The sequence below is a fragment of the Drosophila subpulchrella genome, chromosome X (assembly GCF_014743375.2).
Source record: "Drosophila subpulchrella strain 33 F10 #4 breed RU33 chromosome X, RU_Dsub_v1.1 Primary Assembly, whole genome shotgun sequence".
NCBI classification, from domain to species: domain Eukaryota; kingdom Metazoa; phylum Arthropoda; class Insecta; order Diptera; family Drosophilidae; genus Drosophila; species Drosophila subpulchrella.
The window spans coordinates 12,498,684-12,525,446 of NC_050613.1; the positions used below are offsets into that span (position 1 = coordinate 12,498,684).

The window sequence follows — 26,763 nt, forward strand, 5'->3', positions numbered from 1 at the left end:
TTTAATATTATTATTTTAATGTAAAATATTAGGGAATTCAACCACAAACTCATAGAGGTATCCCACGTCTAAATCGGTTAGAACAACTCAAGTTATAGAATCTAGAAGAGCGGTTTTTGGTTCCCATTCTGACAGCCATTGGAAATACGGAAAAAATAAAACATGAAAATGGGCTGAAAATGTGAGCCTTGCCAAAAAGATTACTTTTAATGTAGAATATTAGGCAATTCAACCACAAACTCATAGAGGTATCCCACGTCTAAATCGGGTTAGAATAACTGAAGTTATGGAATCTAGAAGAGCATTTTTGGTTCATAAAAATGGGTTAAAAATGGGACCCTAATCTAAAAGATTAATTTTACTGTTGAATACTAGAGAATCAAACCACAAACTCATAGAGGTATCCCACGTCTAAATCGGGATTCAATAACTCAAATTACAGTTTTTGGTTTCGACTTTGAAAGCTCTCGGAAAATACGGAAAAATTAAACATGGAATTAAACCCTTATTGCAAAGCGTTTCATATTTATATAAAAATGTAAAACAGATTGTTTTCTTGTTACTCAATATTTTGTTAAAAAGTAGGGCTAGCTACGATAGTTTTATTACATCGATAAATGTATGGATTTCATACGGGCTGGCGAACGGGCACATTCAGGGGCCATGTCTAAGCTTCAGCATTCATTGTCTCGTCGTCCTTTGAGGAGGACATCAGCTCCGGAATAAATCTGATTTACAACGGCAATCAGCCTGAATAACCCTTATAGTTGTAGTGCCGATTTCTAGACCGGACACTTTCCATAAATTAAGGTGTTAAAATTTTTTTTTTACGTCCCCAACATTTTCTTGTCTACGTGAATTTATTTGGCAACTAGCTCTGGGCACTTCCAATTCTTCTTTCCTAAGTCCAGCACGGCGACAGGCTGCAATTACCCAGTTCATGGAGCTGGTTTCGCAGTCACAAGCGTTGCATTCGTTTGTAATGACCACTCCAAATTCTCCGGCATAGTTCGCGCGTACGGTGGACAATTCTGACTCATCCTTGCTGATGATGGTGTCGTTCTCCCTGCAGACCATGAGCAAAAAGCAGTGTTTCCATGAATTGATCTAAAAATGGTTCAATTTCTCGAGTGGCGGCTAAACTTTTTTGGGACTAAAATAGTTCCTGCTCTCACCCAACAACCTCGAAGTGTTTGATGAAAGTCGTGCACTTGTAAGGTGGGTTCATAGGTCGAATGACATGTCGATGGTGTCACTGTCTCTGCAGACCATGAGCAAAAAGCAGTCGAATGCAACAGATGGGGTACACTCGTTGAAGCTCAGTGTCGCCACGTCTGAAGACAATCAAAAATCCAACCACAAGCGTTGCATTCGTTTGTGATGACCATTCGACTAAAGGGTTACTAAACGACCTAAAGCCCTTTCTCGAGTTTTTATTGCCGGTAATGTCTTTGGGGTATCTGCCGCACGGCGTTAAGTTCAAAGTGTTGGATGAACGTTGAACATGTTCCAAGCGGTGCGGAATTATTATTCGAGGTACTGGAAAACATTGTTGAAATTCCAATCACAAGGATAACTTTGATTGTGATGATGATTCTAGAGTCTCGATCCTCTGGCATTACCTTAGTGTAAAAAGACCTTTATCGCGACAATGAATTTGGAAAATTTGTTAGCATATAATATGTTGTATTTTCTATCATATTTTTTACTTAATAATTGATTAATCCATTTTAGGAGCTTTATAAAAATGCAAAATATATCTTAGATATTAGTTTTCCTTGCCAACGTTCGATGAACTTGTGTATATAAAGCCAAGTGACCCCCAGTCGGAATTTACTGCATTCCAGAGTCCGTTCTTTCATTATGAAATGGTCATCAAAAATGTATGCCGAAAGTGATGACCCTTCCCATTCTATTTGGGAGCGGGACAAAAAAGTAGGTATCCGTTGCATGCAACTAGCTGCATATATTTGGAATGCACTTATATGCACCTAATAAATACATTCTGAAGGCATTTATTCAGAATGTTTTAATTTAACATGCGCTCGTGAAAACGACTCAAAGTTTTTCAATCAAAAAAATGTTAATTAATGTTCGGAAATTACAGTGAGACTTACCTCGTAAGACCAAATTAATATTATGAAAATTGGCAAATCCATATTTGTGTCTGGATCTGCTGTAATTAATCTGGATTATAACGTCTGGACTAAGCACGTTGTCCAGATTTCTTACTAAGTTTTTGTCCAGCAAGGATTTAAAAAGGGGTATTTGAAAAAAACCATTCAAATTACTAGAAAACAGGAATAAAAACTTGTTTCGAAATATTAAAATATGATATTCCTTAAAACAGAAGAAATTTGTGTTTATATATTTGACACAGATTGGTTTCTGATGTGAGCGTGTACTTTAAATATATATATACATACATGCGTATGTATGTTTGTATATATAATACGAATTGACAATTTATTTATTACTTACATTGTAAATTTAAAAAAAATTGCCTTTTTTTGCCGTATAACAAAAGTTAAAAATTAACTATTTTCCATGAATTTTTTGTTGGTATGTAATGAACTAATTTAGTTTTATGTTAGGAAGCTAGAAGTGCTAATCTTTCTTGACAGTTACATGTGTACAGAAAACATACATTCGGTCTTACCGAAAGAAACGATGGTAAAAAACAATGCCAATTCTGGCTCTAAAAACATCAAGCAATGCCAAAACACAATTTAAAAAAAAAAGGGCGTTCAGAATTTTATTCTGGCAATGTTACAAAGTTAACACTTTTGCAACGCAATTGAACACCTGTTCGTACCCAAAGGTACTCAACATGACCACACCCAACAAATCAAGCAGTAGCCCAATTGGGAACAGTACCAGGCGCTCAGTAGCACTCACTGCAGATGAGAATTGCTGATCAGCATATTATAGGTCTCACTAACTCACCATCTCACCGTCACAACGATACGCTGACCCGCCAATGCAGTCAGCACATTTGCGGTGTCAGCCGAGCCAACTACGCAACTGCTACCATAATCATAATTCCGTGACCTACTTTAGACTATAGCTTACTTCACTAATCATTACACTAAACTTCCGTGTTCCAAGTAGTATATAATAATGTCTCAAATGAACAATAAATCAGTTATCAACACACTTCATAACTCCGCGGTTCTACTTCCTACCTCTAGGAATAGGGCTCGTAATACACTATCTCAACTAGCAGCTAACCACGTTAGCTCAACCTCAGCGCAGTTCAGCATCGCCTGTGGTCCGGCATTGCAGTAACCATCGTTACCATTGCCGCGACGCGATCGTCCTGCAGGTGTCTACTTCGGTTAGGCACAAACATTGGTGACCCCGACGTGATCCTTTAACAACAAAGGATCACACTCAAGCAACCCCCTTCCCACTAAAGGAACTTCAGCTTCATCCAGCTTCACAGGATACGCTTCGTCTTCCAGCGTCACAGGAACTTCAGCTTCATCCAGCTTCACAGGATACGCTTCGTCTTCCAGCGTCACAGGAACTTCAGCTTAATCCAGCTTCACAGGATACGCTTCTTCTTCCAGCGTCACAGGAACTTCAGCTTCATCCAGCTTCACAGGATACGCTTCGTCTTCCAGCGTCACAGGAACTTCAGCTTCATCCAGCTTCACAGGATACGCTTCGTTTTCCAGCGTCACAGGAACTTCAGCTTCATCCAGCTTCACAGGATACGCTTCTTCTTCCAGCGTCACAGGAACTTCAGCTTAATCCAGCTTCACAGGATTCGCTTCTTCTTCCAGCGTCACAGGAACTTCAGCTTCATCCAGCTTCACAGGATTCGCTTCTTCTTCCAGCGTCACAGGAACTTCAGCTTCATCCAGCTTCACAGGATACGCTTCTTCTTCCAGCGTCACAGGAACTCGGCTTAATCCAGCTTCACAGGATTCGCTTCTTCTTCCAGCGTCACAGGAACTTCAGCTTCATCCAGCTTAACAGGATACTCAGCTTCTTCCAGCTTCACAGGATACTCAGCTTCATCCAGCTTCACAAGATTCTGTGCTTCCAAGACACACAATATGTCTACTTCATTCATTGAGGAAACAAGTCACACAAGAATCGATTTACACAATCGATTACTAGACACCCAAAACGAGCTGCAAGGGAAAATCCAACAGCTCATTAAGAATTATGGCAAGGATTCTGTCGACCGACGCCACCGAGACGGCTATTATTCCGGTAAGCTAACTCAGTTAAACGATCTCTGGCAGCAGTTTTGCGACTTAGATGAAGAAGTCCAACAAGCGGCATTACCCACTGGAAGTGAGTACTCTTCACGACTAGTAGCACTTAAGGAGCTGGTCGAAAAATATCAGAATATCTTTCTGGACAACATGCCGACTGGAAGCGGGCTTCCGAAGGCCCCCAGACGAACTTCGGCCAACATCAAGATCACAACAAGAGATCAAGTCAAAGGAGATTCCACAATTGACACGGTGATCCGACAGTTGCAGAGAAGATGCAACGAATTGGAGTCATCATTAACATTAGCCTCGAACGCCCCAACTGTCACCCCAGCCCTACAAAGGCACCTGGATCTCCATTGGGCGTTACTAAGGCAAGCCCACGACGAATTGGATAGCACACCTGGGGCCGCAGCTCTGGCAGAAGCAGAGCTAGCCCAATTCCACACATTATACGAGGAATACGAAATGAACCTGCTACGAGAAAACGACGCGCCAATGAGCCTAAACTTGGCACTTCCGCCAATTAGCATTCCGGAGTTCAACGGCGAGTATCTAGACTGGCCACGGTTCCATGATCTCTTTGTGGAATTGGTACATAACAAACCATATTCGGCCAGTCAAAAACTACATATTCTACAGAGTTCGCTTCGTGGTGAAGCGAGAAACGTCTTGACAGACACAGCCTTCTCACAGGGTGGCTATGACGACACCTGGTTGCGTTTAAAGGCCAGGTACCAGAACGGAAAAATACTAGTATTCGCCGCCATTGCAAAAATTATTGACCATAAGCCTATAGACGGCTCCTCGCGCCAACTAAGGGCCTTGCATGACACTATAAAAAATTCAATGAGTACTCTTAAAAACCTTGATATCAGCACAAAATCCTGGGATCCAATCCTATGTTTTCTTATCAGAAGAAAACTAGACCAGCAGTCTCTAGCTGCTCTTGAAAATTCAGCGGATGCACCAACGGAAATTCCAACGTTATGGAGTGTACTGACGTTTATTGAGCGGCGCGCTTGCATGCTGGAGACGATAAGCGCTCAACCCACAGCAACACTCCGCTATCAGTCAGTTCACAACGAAGAGAGCTGTAAGATTTGTCATCTAGGACCACATCATATTAGAGCATGCAGCCGTTTCCAGGAAATGGACCCCAAAACACGGCGCCAAGCCATTATTCAAGTAGGAGCATGCACAAATTGTTTGTCTACAGCTCATAAGGTTGAAAACTGTGGATCACCGACCACTTGTCGAGTCTGCCAGCAACGGCATCATTCACTGTTACACCAAGGACCGACTAGCAATCCAGTGGCCGGCGCAGTAACCGTTGCAGGCTACGACCACGAAGGAGGATATACTTTGCTCGCGACCGCCAAGGTCTCATTACAAGGGCCAAACGGTCAATTACAAACATGTCGCGCTGTAATAGATGGTGGATCACAGGTGAATCTTATTTCAAGGAGAATGGCAGATCTGCTATCTCTTAAACAAAGGTCACCGATTGAAATATCTGGAATCGGAGGAAAGATATCAACAGCAATTAGATCAACACTAAAGCTCTCATCCTGTACATCAGGGTTTGAAAAACTATTAGAGGTATTTATTATGCCCACAGTCATTACAGACCAACCGTCAGTACCGATTACAACCGATCTTAAGATTCCCGAGGGACTGCCGTTAGCAGATCCTGACTTTCGGCAACCAGGACCCGTTGACCTAACTTTAGGGGTTGAAGTATTTTCTCGTGTAATTACCGGTGAAGGTCTTGAACTAGGACCTAATAAACCTTTGGCACTAGGCACAAGGCTTGGTTATGTAATCACAGGTTATCTCAATAAAGAAACCTCATCTGATACGGAAATCAACCCCAATCTAATAGAAAACAGAGATGATTTTGCAGGACCGAACGCTGCTTATGAGCCAACGAAAGATAAAAATCCGATGAAAATAGAACCGACGTCTCATCAATTCAAAACCTACAAGAAGGCTGACTTTGGTTCAACATTTCTAAACTTAACCAAGAAAGATCTTAGTTTTGTTGCAGAACGTCCACATACCATAGACGTGCCAAATGATCAAATTCTACGAGGGCACAATTTCAGTCCCCACGGTAATGTAAATTTTATCGCAAAGGGGAGTGTTCAGCAGCATCAAGAAGATGTGAAGGACCTGAATCACAAACAGGAACCGCCGCAGTTGAAGATCCCCCGTGGTCAATGATTTGTTAGGTGCTTTCTATACAATTCGGCCAAGGGCTGACCGACATCACGCCTTTAATTGAGGGTACCCCTCAATGGGGGGGAGAATGTTCGTACCCAAAGGTACTCAACATGACCACACCCAACAAATCAAGCAGTAGCCCAATTGGGAACAGTACCAGGCGCTCAGTAGCACTCACTGCAGATGAGAATTGCTGATCAGCATATTATAGGTCTCACTAACTCACCATCTCACCGTCACAACGATACGCTGACCCGCCAATGCAGTCAGCACATTTGCGGTGTCAGCCGAGCCAACTACGCAACTGCTACCATAATCATAATTCCGTGACCTACTTTAGACTATAGCTTACTTCACTAATCATTACACTAAACTTCCGTGTTCCAAGTAGTATATAATAATGTCTCAAATGAACAATAAATCAGTTATCAACACACTTCATAACTCCGCGGTTCTACTTCCTACCTCTAGGAATAGGGCTCGTAATACACTATCTCAACTAGCAGCTAACCACGTTAGCTCAACCTCAGCGCAGTTCAGCATCGCCTGTGGTCCGGCATTGCAATAACCATCGTTACCATTGCCGCGACGCGATCGTCCTGCAGGTGTCTACTTCGGTTAGGCACAAACAACACCCTAATTATTTTCTTGTAATTCCAAATTACGGTAAACCTTAAAAAATGGAAGCAAACTACTTGACTCCAATTCATCTTTCTTAATTGTATTATGGCGTCAGGCCACGAGTTAATGAATTATGGAAAACAGGGTCTGCCATAGTTCATAGTCAAAAAATTAATCATAAATTAGGCACCAAGGATACAGAAATATAAATGGACTTAAGCTTTCTTAATGGCATTTACCGCTTCATTAAATAATTTTTAAGTCTTTAAAAGAACAAAAGCTACTCTCAATGCGATAACTAGGCGTATATACAGTGATTTTGCGTAAACTATACACAAAATGCGACGTGAACAACGAAGCTATTTTGTTTTAATTCCACCACTTCCACTTTAATTTGATAAAACCAAGTTAAGCTAAAGCTCTTTAATAGTAAAACCCTATATTTATTTGTACATTTTTTGCGTCCAATTTCGAGCCAACTTCTTCATGGAATGATAAAGAAATTAAATATAGGTAATCTAGATGTGTCTGACTCTGACTGTCATATTGCTGCCGCTAGTCTGAGTGACTCGGAAAAAACTGATTGAGATGGCCTTTCGCCCTTTATCCTAAAAAATTGTGTAGATGTTCTGTGTGGTCCCCTCAAAAATATATTTAACAAGTCCCTCTCTAGTGGCACATTCATTCATAGATGGAAACTAGCTACAGTTACTCCCATTTTCAAATCAGGTGGAAAAATTGTAATTTCAAATTACAGACCGATTGCCAAGCTCAAAATGTTTGATAGAATTGTGGCTAGGCAGCTAACTTTTCTGGTGGGTCGCACCATCACCACCAACCAGCTCGGTTTTATGCCAGGACGATCGACTTCCACAAATCGACTCATGTTATGTTGGGAAAGTCTTTGGCTTTGCGCTTAATAAGAAAACAAATAAAAAATCGTCTGGCGAAGAAGGGCACTGATGGTCAACCCAGAGAACTGCAACTTGTTCCGGCTTGCCCACAAGAGTATTGATCCAGCTTGAGAGTCCGAATAGGATATTGGAAAATCCCAAGTTGAATTTTTCCAGTCCCGGAAAAGTTTCCAATGGACTAAAGACAAAGTCAATAGGGGAATAACGAAATCAGTTCAGCGAGTCGCGAGAGTCGTTTAAGCGGGTTTATTACGGCGGAATCGGAGCAAATTTAGTTGCAACCGGAAAAATGTGGCAGAAATAGGGGTTAGTTTTGTATTTTTTAGTGTGTTATGTTTAATTCTGCATGCTAAGAATTCGTATCCATGGGCATTAAGGTGCTTAAGGTGAGAAAACGAAAAGGAAACGGACGAGGCAGGAATAGCTCAGAATTTGAGAGAGTGCCCTCGTGGCGCGTTAAACCTGAAATTTATTGCATTTCGCGTAATCGATGCACGAAAGCCTCTTAGTTCTTGTCATCCACATCTGCTCATTTTAATAATAATCAATTTCATAATTTATACTCTATATTACTGAATTCATAACTTAGTTGCATTTCGGTTAATATTTATATATGATTTAAGCATGTCATTAGTTTGTAAGCCTTTTGACTAGGTTTAACAACTAATTTTATAACGTGGTAATTTTTTCTTTTTGTATTGCCTCCGCCAGTACGCGTATTCCTATAAGCGGAAATATACTAAAAATATAATTTCATAGTAAAACGACCACTTCATAAACCTTCCCTAATTGCCCTATTCCGCAAACGGTCTTTTGGAAGGTCAGGTACGATAGTTCTAATATATCGATAAATGTATGGATTTCATACGGGCTGGCGAACGGGCACATTCAGGGGCCATGTCTAAGCTTCAGCATTCATTGTCTCGTCGTCCTTTGAGGAGGACATCAGCTCCGGAATAAATCTGATTTACAACGGCAATCAGCCTGAATAACCCTTATAGTTGTAGTGCCGATTTCTAAGCCGGACACTTTCCATAAATTAAGGTGCTAAAATTTTTTTTTTACGTCCCCAACATTTTCTTGTCTACGTGAATTTATTTGGCAACTAGCTCTGGGCACTTCCAATTCTTCTTTCCTAAGTCCAGCACGGCGACAGGCTGCAATTACCCAGTTCATGGAGCTGGTTTCGCAGTCACAAGCGTTGCATTCGTTTGTAATGACCACTCCAAATTCTCCGGCATAGTTCGCGCGTACGGTGGACAATTCTGACTCATCCTTGCTGATGATGGTGTCGTTCTCCCTGCAGACCATGAGCAAAAAGCAGTGTTTCCATGAATTGATCTAAAAATGGTTCAATTTCTCGAGTGGCGGCTAAACTTTTTTGGGACTAAAATAGTTCCTGCTCTCACCCAACAACCTCGAAGTGTTTGATGAAAGTCGTGCACTTGTAAGGTGGGTTCATAGGTCGAATGACATGTCGATGGTGTCACTGTCTCTGCAGACCATGAGCAAAAAGCAGTCGAAGGCAACAGCTGGAGTGAACTTTCTGAAGCTGAGTGATGCCACGTCTACCGCCGAGCGGAATTATTTTACGAGGATCTGAAGACGAAGAAATGCAGTCACAAGCGTTGCATTCGTTTGTGATGACCACTCCAAATATGTCGTGGCCACTGTAAAACTGGCATCTTCCGGCATTACCCTTGTGTAGGGAAGACGGCCTTATCCACCTTCATGGCAACAATTAACCTGACAGGGATCCCCACAACTTTGACTCCTCTCGATGTAACGAATACAGGCTGCACTCGGTGTAGGGATTGTCATGGAAGAGCTACTGTGACTGAAGGTCCTGGAGCCCTTTCTAGTCCCGAGTATTCATTGTCGATATTGTTTTAGGAGTACCTCTAGCTCCCTTTCATCGTGAAATTTCAAGCGACAGAACAGATCGTTACCGTTATAGGCCAGCGCGTTCTCTCTACCCCTGGAATTTGGACATCTCATTAACGCAAATTACAGATCGAACGCTAAAATTTTCTTTCACATTTATAAAAAATGCTTTTCTAGACTTATTGACATCATTTAAAACTACTTGCAAAAACATGTTGACAAAATTTTTTGAAAATTACAAATTTTTTTACTGGGCGTGGTCGAAAATTGTACAAAAAAAATTGGTCACCTAACTCCTATTCTCTTAATATTTTTCCAAAAATTTAACATCCACATTGCACGCGTTTAGCAGAACAACATGACACAGCTGTTGATAGCACATGATTACTAGTCGAGAAACAAAAATTCTTGCATCATTCATTCATTCCATTTTAGCGGTTGTTACCGAGTTTTTAAAAACAAATTTGACTACATTAATCAACATAAAGAACTGGCTTATAAAAGTAGTTTTTAGCCAGTTTGGCCAAACACGCATATTACCACATTAATCAACACAGGAAAATATAATAGCCTGAAAATAGTGTTATTTTAGGCCACTTTTTATTACGTTGAATACTGGGCCTAACCTTTTAACGCGAGTTCATTCCCACACAAAATCTTGGCTTGGAGAAACAAATTTTTCGTTTCGATACTGATTTTATAGTCATCTTTCGTGTGTCATCGAATTTATGAAATGTTTATAGCCTATGTACACAGAAGGGGTCATCGATTTTTCCTCCATAAGAAATACACGTGTTGGATAGAGACGGAAAAAGGTCGCTACAACTCGCTGCAGCGGAAAATGGCGCCGCACACGCAAATCCATTCAGTATTCCAGTGTCTTATTTAGTATTTTTTACGAGCTTAGGTGATTTTTGTACCTTGCGTTTCGGTATTTTTTGAGAAGGAAATGTAATTTAACTGTGTGCACAGGGTATTACGCGTCCGCGTACCTATCGAGTAACCTACCGAAAAATGCTAAAAATGGCAAAAATACCGAATAGTGGAAATTGGGCTTAAGTTTAGCAAAGACGTCGTCAATAAAAGCTACGTTTTTTTAATCCTATGCTCAATTCCTAAGGTAATTGGTCCCACGGCACTCATATAGTCCATTAAGGCTTCCAAATCGAAAGGACCCACTCTGCGAAAAAGCGAATCCATTTGTTTTACGGGGTCCAAATTAAATTTACCTTCCTTGCAATAGTTACTCAAGATCCTCTGCGTTTTCGCTGATTACGCCGAAACCATTCTTTCCATTCGCTAGGTATTCCATGAGCACCACGCGGTACTTCTCCTCCATAGCCAGTGGTTTATACTCGGGCACTTGACACTTGGAGCACCGAACTCGGACACTGGAGACGCGCTGACCAGCGGGACTGTTCAAATCAAAGGCAAACCGAAGACCGGAAACCTGCAGGAATCTAGAGGATCTGGGCGAGGACGAACTGACGTTCATGGGCGCCACACCGAGCTCCAGAAGCTCCACAATGTGCTTCCCTTGGAGAGTTAGGGCAACCAATCGGTTCTGCCAGGGGCACATGGCAAACAGTTCCTTATAGGTTATGTCTGTGAAGGAAAAAGAATCTTAAGATCGAAAAAAATACAATACATTTTTTAAAAATACTTGACTTTTTTTTTTGGTTTATATGTTCTTAAAAAAAAAAAATGTAAGCTATAAAATTAACCCATCTTTATAAGGTATAAGATTGCTGAAAATGCCTACTAGAAACCTAACCAGCTTAAGTTAAATTAGAATTCGACAGACTGATAAATGTATTTTGGCCAAAAATAGCATGGGTCTTAAAGCATTTTCTAACCCTATAATTTCTACTATGTACTTCTTTGGATAGGTGAAAGAGCTTAAATCAAACTCACTGCCAGCTGAAATGGGCACTCGGAATGTGCCCTGCGAAGTCAGGGCTATGGTCACGTTACTCCAACTGTCCTCGAGGGACGATGATGAAGCATCTTTGAGGAACTGTTGATTCTCGAGGGGTTAGGATAAGTACTGTACGGGCACAACCAGCCCATACTTACCGCATGAAGCATAGCATCCGTGAAAAAGTTACCCAGATTACACTCTCCACGGCTGCACTCGATCTGCTGAAGATAAACCCGACTTTGACCCACGATCCGGTTGGCGTAGGATTCCATCTCAATTTGCCACGGCACCATAGCCTGCAGTACGATTTCATCTTTAAAGGACAAAATTATGAATTACGTTTTAATGAATTTTTTAATTAAGAATTTTGAGTCTTCGGGGCTATATATATATATATTTTGATTGTTTTCTAAATTCAATACCAGACCTTCAAAATTAATATTAGGTTCAAAACACCCAAAGAAAACCGATTTTTTTTTTATTTTCCCCGAAAAGTTTATTGGGACAAATGCAAAAATTTGGCAGCACAATTTATTTTGTAGTGCAGTGATTAGTTGAGCACGGTGATACGTCCATCGAGACCCTGGTAGATGGGATTAAGATGTTCGGTGTACGAGATCAGGGCATCCAAGTCAGTGACTCCATACCTGCAATCGAAAAAATGTGATTAGAGATGAGAAAAAGTATGGAATAAGAAAAGAAAGAGATATAATGACACCTTTCCAAAATATATAGTACATATATATATATATAGTATAATGTTAAGTTGGCCGGAGTGTACTTACTGGAGATCTGTGCCCTCGGCGAGCATGGTGTACCCATCGCCGCCCGCCTGCAGGAAGTTGGGCGATGTGAGGCGATATAGTTGGTCGGATACCAGGGGCTCGTACTTGGGCACCTCGCAGTCGGCACAACGCATCGCCACGGACACAACCCGCGATCCGACGGGCTTGGTGTAGTCGTACTTCACCCGAATGCCCGAGAACTGCAGGTTGATGTACGATCCGGTCACCCCGTTCTCAAGGTCCACCTTGCTAACGGCCCACTCCATTGCCTCCACTATTTTGCTGCCCGGCAGATTGTAGGATACCAGGGTGTTCTCGAAGGGCGACATACTGATTATATGGGCGTACGTAAGACCTGCAGACGGTGGAAATAATTGTATTACAAAACTTGCATTGAATTTGTATTTCTTGATAATAATTCATACTTACTGCCCCTGTTGAGTGGCACGCGGAGTCCTCCGATATTCATGAGTCCGGCAGAGACATTTGTCCAGGCCTTCTGTTCAAAGGGAGCCATTCCCACGAACTAGAAATGGGATGGGTATATAAGTATTTATTCCTTGAAGAAATGCACTACTTACAGAATGCACCATTGCGTCGCAGAAGTAGTTGCCCAGGTTGCACTCTCCGGCGGCACAATCGTCCTTCGTGAGGTCCACTTTGGTGGTGCCCACCACCACCTTGCCCATTTCATCGACCGTCACCTTCCACGGCGCCATGGCCTCGAGCACCTCCTCATCTGCGGGGAACACAGCGCACAAATATAATACACAATATACACTCCATATGCTAACTATAATCAGGGACTTTCACAAGTAACACCAAACAACAAGCACAAGGTACCGAATGTATACTTAATTCAAACAGAGCTCGCAACTTATGTACACAACAAAAAAATTCACTTGAACCTCACAGGGAAAAAAGTAAGCACAAATAGGAAACGGGTACTTAAGCAATACATTTAAAAATGTAATCATTATAAATCATCAGGTGTATATACATTTTATAGAGTAATTCGCGGAAAATGGTCGTGTAATAACTACTTGAGAATTATAACGCAGTATAGGCAGTAGAGACTTACAAACATACAGTTTTTTTTATATATTAAATTTATATTGTCCGATTCCTGTATTTAAGATGTAATACTTTGAGAACTATAATATTATATGAACTATTTTTTATAAGTACGGTTTTTTTTAGATTTGTATTTATTTAGTAGCAAGAGTAAATTGACTAGTCGTTTATCATTGAGTTCAATGAGCTATCATCAGAAAGCCCCAGGTAAATGTTCTTAAGTAAATCACAGATAGAAAAACCGAGTAATTTTAGAAACACACAAAGAAAACTTGAAATGATATGATAGTCAGGACTATATAATATGAAAAATTCAATAAACATTGTTCAAGGAAGTTATCAACATTAAAGAAAGATGTTATTATTCCCAAGTTACCATTACCCACTTATCAATGTGATCTATTTATTTGCACTGACCTTCGGGCACGGATTGGTCCATGTAGAGCGGATCTCCCTCGAAGTCCAGCACATCGCCGTTGTCATCGAAGTAGACAATCAGGTTGCCCACGTAGCGGGCATAGGCCGAGGCCTGAACGATGAGGACGCGGTGGCCGGAGCTGTGGATCACCTGGGTGGGGTAATCGCCGGCGGCGCTGTGCGGACCCGGCGGATCACCGGTGTAGAGAAAGGTGTGCGAGTGGGAGCCCACGATGACGTCGATCCAGTCGCCGGCATTGGCCGCGATCTCCTTATCCACATCGTAGCCACAGTGTGAGATCACGATGATGATGTTGGCCCCCTGGGCCTTCAGCAGCTGCGCCTCCTCGCGAATCGTATCGCTCTCGTTTCGGAAGATCACCTTGCCGGTATTGGCCAGATCCTACAGGAGATCCATACAATATACAAGGAGTCAGGGAGAATGTTCCAATCCCAAACTCACGTAGGTCGTCTCCAGGATAACCCCAATCAGGCCAATCTTTCGACCCGACCGCTCAATGATCATCGACTTGTTGTACTTGCCCTCCAAGGTGGGCTCGTGGGCACAGTCCATGTTGGCCACCAGCATATTGGTCTCCACTGTTTCCAGGAAGGGCACAAGACCCTCCACTCCGTGGTCGAACTCGTGATTGCCGAGGGTCTGAAATTGAGGGTTAGTAAGCTTCTCTATAACAAAAAATTGCCAGGGTACCCAATATAATTAGAGAACTCTTAAAAACATTCAAAGTAAACGTCTTATCTCTTCCTCTTTTGTAATATAAAGTAATTTCTTAAACAATTAACTTTTTAGAAATTTTATAGGATTTCTTAGTTGCGATATTAGTTTCCAAATATTTTAAGATATTTTATATGACCTATACTAAGTATATTTTGCTTTAGTTCGCTTTTCACTAATATTATACGCAAGAAAAAAAATGAATTTTAAAAATTTTGAGTCCATGGCAATTTTCTTTTAAATTGCAGAATCTATTCCTTCCAAATAGGATAGATTTCTCAATGTCATGTAAAGTTTCCAGTTTGTTATCTGTCAGATAAAGCTAAATTGTTTGGAAAGTCCAATTCGATTTCTCAATTAGAATGGCATATATTTAAAAATACAATTTTCTTTAGGAATAGATATCTTTTCTAATTTGTTGAACATACCCTTTAACTCAAATTTTCTAAAATTCAAGGAAAAATTCCTTTTTTATTGTATACCACATACCATGGCTTCGGCGGGCAGGATGTTCAGGAGCTGCTGGGTGACGTTCCAGCGACCGATGTTGTACCAGAGCGTTCCCTGGAAGCTGTCGCCGGCATTGATGTATATGGGATTGAGGTCCGCCTGCTCCTGGAGGAGCTTCCTCACGGTGTAGACGGTGCGCGGATATCCGCCGATGCACTCCTCGCCCTCATCGCAGGTCCCGCCGGAGGTGTCCGTGGGCTCGAACCTGCGGATAATCGCAATCGAAGCGGGGATTAGCTCTGGAGTGGGCTCGTGCTGGAGTCCCCATGGCCATGTACGTATACCCATAGGTATCGTTATCGGGATCGAGATCGGAATCAGTACGTGGGCCTGATAGGCCATGGTTTACGGCCATGCGCGTTAGTCATAAACCAGTTCCATTTGATTATTTCGAACTCGACATCGGGTCGCGGTTTTTCCACCTCACATACCTGGCGTGCAGGTCGTTTATGTGGATGATGGATACGGGAAAGCCCTCCTTATCTGCAGCCTCCACCATGAGGACCATCATCATGGCCAGAAAACCCACAAATCGATAGCCACTGGTTGCCATGTCTCCGACAGCACTTGGATTTTGAGTAAGCCGAAAAAAAAAATAAATTAACAAGTGTAGGTACACCCAGCCCGATGGCCGTCGATAAGGCAACTGGATGGCCAAAATCGCCACCAATCCGACGATTGCGAAATCTGAATGGGTTTCGGCCCGAGAGGCACTCACGCCGATCTGGATCTGGACACCTGTAGCCCACTCTCTCTTCGATAAGCCAAAAATGTTCTTTATTCTCGACTGCACAGAGGGAAAAACTCTACCATATTGCTCATTCCACAGGAAACACACAAGACAAACTTATTTTTTATTTTCAACATAGAAAGAATTAACATCACTTTAAAATTAAAAATATTATATTTGACTGTAAATGCCTTGACCAAACCAAGATGAAAAGACATCTAAATTCCTTACGTTTAGATTTAGGGTCTTAAATTAAGGATCTACACAATTTGGCCAGATGTGAGCGTGATGCGCAGGTAAAAAAGATAGGAACAGCGTGTTTATCATTACATTGTTATGTTTTTTACAGGGTATCAAATACTTAATGATATGCACTCATTGAACTCCGATAAGCCGTATGGTCGAGATACGGGGAAACAAATGCGGAGGGCGCCACTCCGGTAATATTCACTTACTGACACATGTTACACATGCTCCACACTTGACTGAAACCCTCTCTCAGCCGCGTGTTTATTACGTTCTGACACAAAAAAATATATGAGCGTGGGACCCGAACAGGTATTATCTCTTAACTCCGTAATATAACCGACCAACAATTTAGTTTATTGCATTGTTGGCCAACAACAACAACTTGGCTATATTACAGACAGACGAAACCCCGATCTGAACCACGTTATCCCAGCTATCTTTATAAATAAACAGTCTGGCGGTAGTACGCACTTATGCTACTTGACCCTGCAGTCGAGATACTTCCCTAATCAAATCCAACGCACTCTAGATTGAAGGTTAAAAATAGATTACAATATAATATAATTTAAGGCATAAGCTTATTGAAAAATCGCGTATCAATACCAACGTTGGTAATGCCAGTACGATTTACACCCATATTAGGGTTATAATGCGCTAGTAAACCAGATTTTAATCAGTTCTTGCCCGATAGCAGTTTAATACAAGTCAAGGTAATTTAGTTAATAAAGATAGTAAATCGAAGAAAATAAAAAAGAGAGCCTAAATACCTTGTTATTGTATATATGTACATTGTACCTACAAGTATGTATATCCAAAATGAGCATTATCATGTGATATAATCATTTTCAGGGAAATCTTTTTTAGCATGCTAAGTAAATATTTTTATTTGTGTTTTGTTTTATTATATCTACTTTTTAACAACATTCAGGGATTTAATTATTTTGCATTATGCCAGCCAAAACACTGATTTTTAAGGGCGGAAATATAGGATCCAGAGTTTTGTCAAAAATACTGTTTCTAAGCAATTTTTTAATCGTAGTTTAGCCAAATCAAGTCGTACAGCAAAAATACCAACTGTTTTGAGCAGCTTGCTAAATATGCTAACGATCCCCATCACTTTAAGGAAAATTTATTTTTTGTCCAATTTTCGCATTTTTTTGTAAGGGGTTTTCATCTTTTTTTGCGAAAAATGGCAAAAATGAACAATTTTCAGGTTAGAATGCCAATAGATTGGAAATTAAGCAACGAGCTCATTCATTCCTCATTCTGACTTATATTTTTCTTATGGCAGCCAAAAATCGGAAATTTTAGGGCGAAAAATTGGCTTCAGATTTTCATCAAAAATTCGAGATTCAGATTTTTGTCAAAAATGCGACATTTTTTTCGGTTTTTCCATCGTAGTTTAGCCAAATCAAGTCGTACAGCAAAAAGACCAACTGTTTTGAGCAGCTTGCTAAATATGCTAACGATCCCTATCACTTTAAGGAAAATTTATTTTTTGGCCAATTTTCGCATTTTTTGTAAGGGGTTACATCGTCTTTTTTTGCGAAAAATGGCAAAAATGAAAAATTTTCAGGTTAGAATGCCAATAGATTGGAAATTAAGCAACGAGCTCAACGAGGTATGACATTCTTCATTCTGACTTATATTTTTGTTATGGCAGCCAAAAAACGGAATTTTTAGGGCGAAAAAATGACTTCAGATTTTCGTCAAAAATACGAGATTCAGATTTTTGTCAAAAATGCGACATTTTTTTCGGTTTTTCCATCGTTGTTTAGCCAAATCAAGTAGTACAGCAAAAAGACCGACTGTTTTGAGCAGCTTGCTAAATATGCTAACGATCCCTATCACTTTAAGGAAACTTTATTTTTTGGCCAATTTTCGGATTTTTTGTAGGGGTTACATCATCTTTTTTTGCGAAAAATGGCAAAAATTAAAAATTTTCAGGTTTGAATGCCAATAGATTGGAAATTAAGCAACGAGCTCAACGAGGTATGACATTCCTCATTCTGACTTATATTTTTGTTATGGCAGCCAAAAAACTGAATTTTTAGGACGAAAAAATGGGCTTAAAATCTTTGTCAAAGACACGAGAATCAAAAATGCGACTTTTCTTTTCGGTTTTTCAATCGAAGCTTACACCTGTTTTGAGCAGCTTGCTAAATATGCTAACGATCCCTATCACTTTAAGGAAAATTTATTTATAATCCAATTTTCTCTTTTTTCTTAAGCCGTTTTCATGTATCATGTAAAACTGTAGCAGTAAAAATTTGGTTTGAAACGCCTTTCTTATCATCATATCGGAAGGTTAATTTATAAGACACTTGTCAACGCGAAAGGGGTGAAATAAAAAGCAGTCCTTTGCGGTATTCACCCGTATAACCATCGATTCCCGCAGGGGTGGATCGAATGTGGCCACCGGATTGTACATATCTGTATAAAATAGTACAATGATTTATTTGATTCTCATTGACAATAGATTTAGAGCTCTTTTGTGGATTACTCGTAGGTATAAAGCACACTATGCATGTAAGTATTATGTTTGTCTGTATATAGATGTCAGCGCAAGTATGTGTATATATATGTGTATATATATATGTATATATATATAATAAATTGTATATAAATATAATGTATATGTAATATGTCTGTGTATAAGTATCAATGTATTATGTTAATTGCTTAGCGTAAAGCACAGAGAATTTTGATATGAGAATGGCTGAGAACATTCCTGCATGCGGTGCGCTCAGAGATCGGACACGGGCTTCATCTGGACCTAGCGACTAGCATCTAGCGTCTAGCATCCTTAATCTTCCATCTTCCACTCCAACGTCCCAGTCCGCTGGGTTAACGCAAAGGCAACAATGAGAGAACTACAACGGAAAAATGGGCAAACAAGTGACTAGAAATGATGATAACTCTCCCTGATTTGCAAGTGTCGTGTTGAGCAGTGTGTTGGGGCTGGGTCGACAAATCTCGCCATTCCCCTCTAATGAAAGACGTCCATGAAGGGGAAGTAGGCCTGCTCCGGGTCGAGGAGATCCACCAGGAAGCAGACGGTGCCGGCCACGCCCTCGTACAGGCTGTGCGGACGATCTGGTGTCCTGGCGCGCTGCTTGAACTCTGCATCGGTCAGCAGCTCCATGTACTTGTGCGCCCTGTACAGGTACTTCATCTCATTGGTCAGTCGGAACAGCAGCAGGAACACATAGCCATTGCCCGCCACACCATGGCAGATGCCCGGCCCCTTGCGCAGGAAGCCCTTCTTCCAAACCATATCCGCGCAGCGTCGCAGCGAGGCCAAGTACTTCTCCTCCTTGAAGATCAAATAGGCCTTGGCCAGCACATACACCGCACCGGGTGCGCCGTGGCACCAGTGCACCAGACGCTTGTCCCGGCCGGAGCGCAGATCCTCCAGGGCCACCGGAAAGTTGCCATCGCTGTCCTGCAGCTCCAAGAAGAAGTCAATCGAGCGCTTAATATCACGCAGTTCGGCGGCCGGCGCCGAAATGGGTATGGTGCGGAACCAGGGGCTGTCCAACAGCATGTGCAGGATGGCACACAGGCCGTGGGCCGCGCCCAGATACTCCGTGCCATGGTACTGGTACATCAGCGGGCACGGCGAGTTGTTTATCTTGCTGTACTCCCGGCCGCTGGTCACGATCAGCTGGCAAATGGAGACCAGGTCGTCGTCGGTTATCTTCTTCTCCGGCAGCACATCGTTCAGCCAATAGCAGCCGGATAGATAGCCAGCCCGGCCCACCAGCACCTCGTCGCAGCCGTATTTGGTGTGCATAAACTCCTGGCTGGACGGGATGCCCGACTTGAAGTCGGCCAGGTCGTTGGACAGTTCCTCGGTGTCCTTAAGCGCCTGCGAGATGGCCGCCGAAACGGCATAGATGCCGGCATTGCCGCATAGGAAGGAGTAGCGCTCGGCGGAGCGCTTCTTGTACCGCTTGGCATTCGCCTTGGCGTTCCGAATGAAGGAGGCCGCATGGTCCAGGGCCGGATAGAGATCGCGCGTCTGCTCACTGCTGTTGAGCTTCCAGAACATGAAGGCTATGCCGGCATTGCCCACATACAGATCGCCACGGTTGTCCTCCTCGTCGTTGTTCGGATGACAGTGCTCCAGAATGGCGTCCACATAGGTGCAGATCAGGTTCTTGATGTGCTCCTCATCGCTGGCAAACGGTGTGCACTCCCCACCGGAAAAATCGTTGAAGGGGTTCTTCAGGTAGCGGCGCTCCATGGCGAATTCCTGGCCGGGATCGGCCTGCTCGTCCGGCTGTTGGGTGGTCAGTTGACCCGTCTGCTTGGTGTCCTTCTCGACTGGTCTTGCAATAGCACCTGGTCGAAACGTAAATGCGATTTATAAGTGCAAGTCAAGAAATCGATTTGCCGGCTTTAAGGGCGCGGCCGGGCGTCTGGCCACCACCTCCTCCTCCTGCACCTGCGCCGCCCACAGCTAAACTCACCTGTCTCAGGTGGAAACGGTAGTCGGCAACTGGATGAGTATCTCCTGGCGACGGGACGAACCTGCGAATTGGTGAGAGTAATAATTTTGGAGTTTTTCGAAAGTTATTGTTATATTATTACCAAAGTACAAGCAGTGTGTTCAAGGGACGAGAATGTTTGTGAAGTGTCTGTGATTCAGGGAAAACACGTAGCACTATTCTCACAGCCACCTTAAATCCGGAAAACTTGGCGTATTCAAGGGAGAACTGGTTTCCAACTGCCGAACTGCTCGACACGAAATATTTAAACAATTCCTTGCCGGAATATTCAAGTCCTGACGAAGAAAGCTGAGCGAAACATCGATGGTGTATCGATATATCGCTTCAGTCATCGATGTTTAAATAGTTTAAAAAAAGGTTTAAAAACAAAAAACATTATTTCTATATGATCGGAATACCATTTTTATTGATTTATATATTAAAATAAATATTCTATAAGTAACAATTATAAATTTACGGTCTTTCAGTTATCGATAACTGAGGTTTTAGAGCTACAATATACATATATCCGTTAAAACTAACGCTTTAAGCTTATGAACCATTTAATAAAATAAAATAAAATTTAGCGGAGATTAAAAATATAAGAGTAATTAGAGCTCTTTGCAATTTTAACTTATTTTTTTTGCATTTCTTATAGTTTGGTTGTTTTCAGTTTAACTTTTAAAATAAAGTTCACTTTATTTTAGCTTAAAATATACATTATTTTGATGTATCTCCTAAATCCGATTTACTGAGTTTTAAAAACATTGAAATACTGTTTGCCTATCCTTCTATTTCCATCATTATAAACCAATTACTATTATACCTTTTGCTAAGAAAAACACAAACTTGTAGATTTTGCTTATCAACTCGGTCGGTTTATTTTAACAACAGTATAAATATATATCAGAAGGTATTATCCTTGCATCACAAGTTTCTGCTCAGTGCTCACTTCCTGCGCTGACCACCACTCAGGATGGTGACGATGCGGATGAATATGTTCAGCACATCCATGTAGATCGACATTGAGCTGAAAGAAAATACCGCGATTAAATGGGTTTCAGGATGGGATGGTTGAGGCATTGACTTACGCATTGATGGGATCGAATGGAGTGTAGCTGTACTGGGGATGCATCTCGGCGCGACGCACCATCCGCTGGGTGTCGTAGAGAAGGAAGCCACTGAACAGGACGAGACCGCCGTACAGGGACATGGAGGCCAGACCTGGAAAAAGTAAGTTTAAAGGGGTTATCACTACTTGAAGATCTATAAAATAGGGGTTACCACCACTCTTGAAGACCCAAAAAAATGCCTTTCATTGATTTTGTTTACAGAAGCAACATAGGTACTTTTAACAATTAATATAGCAACTAAAATAACAAATTTTGCATTGACTATAAAATGTTATAAACGCATTTAAGCTTCAAAAATAATCATTAAGCAAAATCATTCAAACTAAGGACTACAAGTGGAGGTAACACCTTTAGGAAATCATTTTTTTTATAAAGTAAACTGGACACTTACCCGCGCCCAACGCCGTGGTGGGCGGCAGCCACATGGAGGCCAGGGAGGAGGCGAAGACCACGCCCAGACCGATGGCCAGGGGGCCACCCATGTAGAGGAACTTGTCGCTGGGGGCACACACGGCGATCGTGGACAAGCCACCGACAATGCCTCCCGTATAAAGAGCGGCGCGCGTGAGGATCGGTCCGCCCATGAAGCAGATGGGTGCAATTACGGCGCCCAGGATGGCACAGTGGACAGCCCAGGCCAGCTGCTTGGCTCCCAGACCCGGCTGGTACTCAATGGAGCGGGCCACCGCCCCGCTGCCGATGACCAGAGCCAGCGAAGCAATGGTCGCCTATGCGGATAAAGGTGGACGGTTGGGGTTTGGTTTATGTTCTGTTGTGTCTGTTGTGGATGCAAGGGATAGCTCCAGTTGGAACGGATACTCACCAAGATGCCGCCACGAGAGGCCAGCTCCAGGAGGCGGTGCGAGCGAAAGACTGCTGCAGCGGCGGCTGCGGTGATAACACAGGAGCTTCCGAAAAAGGCGTAGGTGCTGTGGATGCGGTCTTTCACATACTGGGGCCACATACTGTGGAGTAAAGGGATTTTAGTTATAACAATTCATTGTATATTTAAAATACTATTTATAAGGCCTGACATAATTGTTTCTCTTCACATAGATTAAAAAAAAATATAATCATTTTACTTATATCCTTAATATAACTATAATAGAGATAGCTTGTTGAATTATAGTATATAGAAATATAACTATATTGTGGGGATCAAAGAAGCTTCTAGTATAATAAGTAATCGTGTTAAATAATACAAGTGATATTCTAAGGGATATGTGTGTAAAGTGGTATGGTTACCAAGTAATCTTTTGGTATTTCACAAAAAAGGTGTTTTGGACATCATCTTGCATATGTAAGCTTTAAAATTTCGGTTGGTACCCCCACTTTCAGCATGTGCTTATATATCAGTCCCACTCACATGGCATTATCGGCGATGCTGGTGTGTTGGCCCAAACCCACGCCGTAGTAGCACAGGGCGCCCAATCCCACGGCGGCTGCTCCGGCGGCGGCGCCCTTGCCCATGGAGTAGGCTGCAGTCCGGAAAAGAAATTGTGGATTATAGATAGACTGCTAGGGGGGATTACACAAGAGCCTCACCATTGGCACTCGGCGGTCCCATCAGCTTCTCCTTGAGGGAGGGAGCCCGCACCTGCTGTTGCTCCACGGGGGCGCGGGTGCGGACAGGTCCACGGGCATAGCTACGCACCGCTGAGAGATTGGGATTGGCCCGGAACAGCTGGGCCGGCGACTGGGTGAGGATTTTGAGACTCCCGGCTGGACGGGCGGTGGAAAGTGCTAGACGCAGCAACATTGTGTTGTTGTGATGAAATTCGGTTGGACTGCAGCTGGTTCTCCTCGGTTGACTGTTAGTTCCTTTGGATTTCGAGTTCCTATATATTTCGTCTGTGCTTTTGCCAAATAACTATGATAATTAACTGTAGCGTTAAATATTTTGTTGTTTCGTAGCAATATTTTACTTCTTTACTGTTTCTTTTGATGTGATATCGATGTCTGGGCCTATCGCTATCGATACCTCGTGGTGATAGTTTACTGGGCCTATCGCAGAACGCTGTATCGATATCTTAACAGGTCATTCAAGCGGAATATCGATAAGACGTTTCAATAGGGCGCTACGTTTAAACACCATGCACTATGGGAATAAATAACATTTTTGCAGACAAATTAATTTATTGCATGAATGGTATAAATATATTTTTATAAACGAAAAATTTAGTTGATTCTAATTCAGCAATAACCTTCCTTTTTATTCTTCCGATCCCAAAGTTAAATATTACAGGACTAATTAATCATAGGTGCGCACAGTGGGCATTTTGTGGTATTTCCAGGTCACTTTTCACACCATGTACTTTCTCGCCGGCGACGAAGGAATCTCATCTTTAGGGCGTCCTCTGTGGTCGATTACTAAAAACTCGGCGACATGTGAAGATCGCAGGGTTCCATAGTGGTCGTACGTGTTGATCTGCTCCAGGTTGCTCCCGCGATTCGTCTCGTAGCTCCTGCACTCGTACAGTGGGCAGCAGCGGGGATATTCCGTACCGTCCTCCGTGGATGCAATCGGTTTGCAGTCGCCCTTCGTCAACTTTGGCACCTGGCAGCTGGAATTGGAATAGTATTCTATTGTATTTGGATCTGAACCCAAGGATGTAAGGGTGAACTCACCTGTCCTCCCAGAGCTGCAAAGTTTCCAGGCACTGGACCCGGACGCAATGATCCTTTCGCGTGAGGACCTCACCTATGTATAGATTCTGACCTGTCACTGTATCCATGCAGAACTGCTGGTTGTAGAGATATGCAGGGGCTATAAGGTGTACAGAAAAACAACATACATACATAAATATGCCTCGAATTAAAAACATCTATTATTTCGGTTCTTACAGCGATAGGGCAATGCTTGGCTTCCCCCGAATATCGATGACATCAGCAGGACTACAGAGATCACCAAGTTGATTGACTCCATTTCGGCTGATTTTTCGACAGATTTTACGAAAGATCGGCAGACTGAATAGCCCGACGTTTGCAAAGTTTAGCGCACAACTGAGGTCCGTGTGGTTAATCTTTCTTCATTTGTATATTAAAAACACAAAGTACGATGTTTATTTGTATGGAATCGCACACTTACGACATTTGCGCGCTTTCTCTACAATAAATTTAACAAATTTTACTCGGATCTGCGGAATGTTTATGTGTACCAACCCAATAACAGTGCGTTTCGCAAATATTGGGACCACATTGTGTTATTATACTTTAAAAAAAGTATCTTACTTTGTTTCAATTTACCAAATTTTGTTTCAAATAACTAAGATTTCTTTGAAATTCAAAAAAAAAAATGTTAATGGGTTTTTAAAAAATTTATTAACAGTTGTGCAATTTATATATGTACCTTGATGTATTTATTTATTTATTCTCTGGTTATAGGGTATACATAAATATTAATTCTCTTAATAAATGAAATGTAACTTTGACTAATACTTATGGAACGCACTTTTTGATGTTGTACTTATCGCTACACAGCAATATGCAAAAAAAATAATTATATCGATCCATGGTGTGCGTGTAATCAGTATTTATATATATCACACGATCTCTAATCAGTATATACATACATATGTGTTAAGTCTGTGTGTATATTTCCAATGTACATCAGATTTAATAAAAATATAGCCGATTGAATTGTTTATTGATTTATTGTTATCAAATTTGTTCAATATCTTCTAAAGAATATTATAAAATAAACATATATTAAATGTTAAAATAATTTCAGTGGAAATAATAAAACTAAAAGTTTCCTGAAGTTAGAAAAGGGAATTCAGCAGAGAATTAGAATTGGATTGCTCCTATGCACTTAACCGCTGCTGTATGTTTGTATACGCAGTAGATCTTTAGAGTTCAATTAAAAAAATTTGTTTATGTTTTGATTTGAGGTGCTATGAACCAGCGGTTTCAGACAAATGTGATCATCCAATCCAATGCCATTGAAGCCATTATGCAGACAGTCGGGCAGTGGGGCACGAATGACTCACCACTGGCGGTTCTAAAAATTTATTCGGCTGATTAAAGTTTAGAAATACTAACAAAACTATCAATGATAGTATTGTACTGCAGTGTATGTTTGCATTGTAATATAATGTATTTTATTTAAACAACAGGTTAATCTGGCCAAGAATTTTTGTCAGAAACAGCTGAAGTAACTTATTATATAGAGGTACAAAAACCTTTATAAATAATATTTGTATATTACAAAATTAATTTAATATTGAAAATGTAATTTAATATTATATGCTGATCATTAAAACAGCCTCAAAAAAAACCCTTGCTATCCTTAGTAATCGATATCCATAGCATAATTTATTTAACTAACCGGACTACTGACCTATGTAACTAACATCTCATTTGTCGTTTCCGGGAATTTCCCGATTTATAAATTGGCGGGATTCCGATTTACACGTGACGACAGCCTGTGTAATGAGCTACACGTAATCCAATCCGTCGGCGGATTCATTGATAATCGCCGGGTAAGACAAGTTCTCATCCCATCCCAAGTGTGTAATCAGTACGTCGTCTAATCAATTCTAAATTTTTCAAGCGATTAGAGCGAATTCGATGACCCCAACGATGATCCCCACCCGGTGACTACATTTTGAGTTAGATTTTGTGTGTAAATGTTCGCACGAGTGCAGCTTAGATTTCTGTGGGACATCCTTTCCGGCCTGAACTTGATGTCAGAAACGGAAACGGAAGCTGTCACAATAGCCTTTCAGTTGCTGCTCAATTTTTCGGCTTCCAATTTCAGCAGAGTGAGTCACAATTTGCAAAAGCTTGTGGCCAGAAAAGTTGCCTACTCTTGTGTGTTTCGAATGCTTAGAAAATAGTTT

The 26,763-nt window shown here is 41.6% G+C and overlaps 4 protein-coding genes across 5 annotated transcripts; all 4 read right to left on the reverse strand.

Annotated features, from left to right (window-relative positions):
• Positions 1–10,954: 10,954 nt before the first annotated feature.
• Positions 10,955–15,972, reverse strand: LOC119556695 (apyrase). 2 transcript variants are annotated; one of them, XM_037869092.1, is made up of 8 exons: positions 15,749–15,972; positions 15,297–15,522; positions 14,535–14,732; positions 14,072–14,474; positions 11,951–12,108; positions 11,789–11,891; positions 11,122–11,479; positions 10,955–11,054 (listed from the first exon to the last, which is right to left on the reverse strand). In XM_037869092.1, exons 1-8 carry the CDS (start codon positions 15,868–15,870, stop codon positions 10,961–10,963), a joined length of 1,662 nt encoding a protein of 553 aa, XP_037725020.1. In that variant the 5' UTR covers positions 15,871–15,972; the 3' UTR covers positions 10,955–10,960. The 2 variants fall into 2 exon arrangements, with proteins under 2 accessions (XP_037725020.1, XP_037725019.1); XM_037869091.1 differs by lacking the exons at positions 10,955–11,054; positions 11,122–11,479; positions 11,789–11,891; positions 11,951–12,108 and adding exons at positions 12,282–12,442; positions 12,581–12,935; positions 13,010–13,106; positions 13,162–13,319 and having other exon boundaries at positions 15,749–15,965.
• A 2,754-nt stretch (positions 15,973–18,726) lies between these two features.
• On the reverse strand, positions 18,727–21,106 carry LOC119557784 (lanC-like protein 3 homolog). Its single transcript, XM_037870683.1, has 3 exons — positions 20,893–21,106; positions 20,772–20,832; positions 18,727–20,643 (listed from the first exon to the last, which is right to left on the reverse strand). Exon 3 carries the CDS (start codon positions 20,543–20,545, stop codon positions 19,286–19,288), a length of 1,260 nt encoding a protein of 419 aa, XP_037726611.1. The 5' UTR covers positions 20,546–20,643; positions 20,772–20,832; positions 20,893–21,106; the 3' UTR covers positions 18,727–19,285.
• Positions 21,107–21,641: 535 nt separating this feature from the next.
• On the reverse strand, positions 21,642–23,879 carry LOC119556463 (growth hormone-inducible transmembrane protein). The gene is made up of 6 exons (XM_037868710.1): positions 23,468–23,879; positions 23,289–23,400; positions 22,746–22,887; positions 22,314–22,650; positions 21,881–22,013; positions 21,642–21,819 (listed from the first exon to the last, which is right to left on the reverse strand). Exons 1-6 carry the CDS (start codon positions 23,679–23,681, stop codon positions 21,738–21,740), a joined length of 1,020 nt encoding a protein of 339 aa, XP_037724638.1. The 5' UTR covers positions 23,682–23,879; the 3' UTR covers positions 21,642–21,737.
• Positions 23,880–24,099: 220 nt separating this feature from the next.
• On the reverse strand, positions 24,100–24,931 carry LOC119556814. Its single transcript, XM_037869267.1, has 3 exons — positions 24,767–24,931; positions 24,551–24,689; positions 24,100–24,486 (listed from the first exon to the last, which is right to left on the reverse strand). The coding sequence occupies exons 1-3, from the start codon at positions 24,846–24,848 to the stop codon at positions 24,225–24,227; spliced, it is 483 nt and encodes a 160-aa protein (XP_037725195.1). The 5' UTR covers positions 24,849–24,931; the 3' UTR covers positions 24,100–24,224.
• Between the last annotated feature and the right edge of the window lie 1,832 nt (positions 24,932–26,763).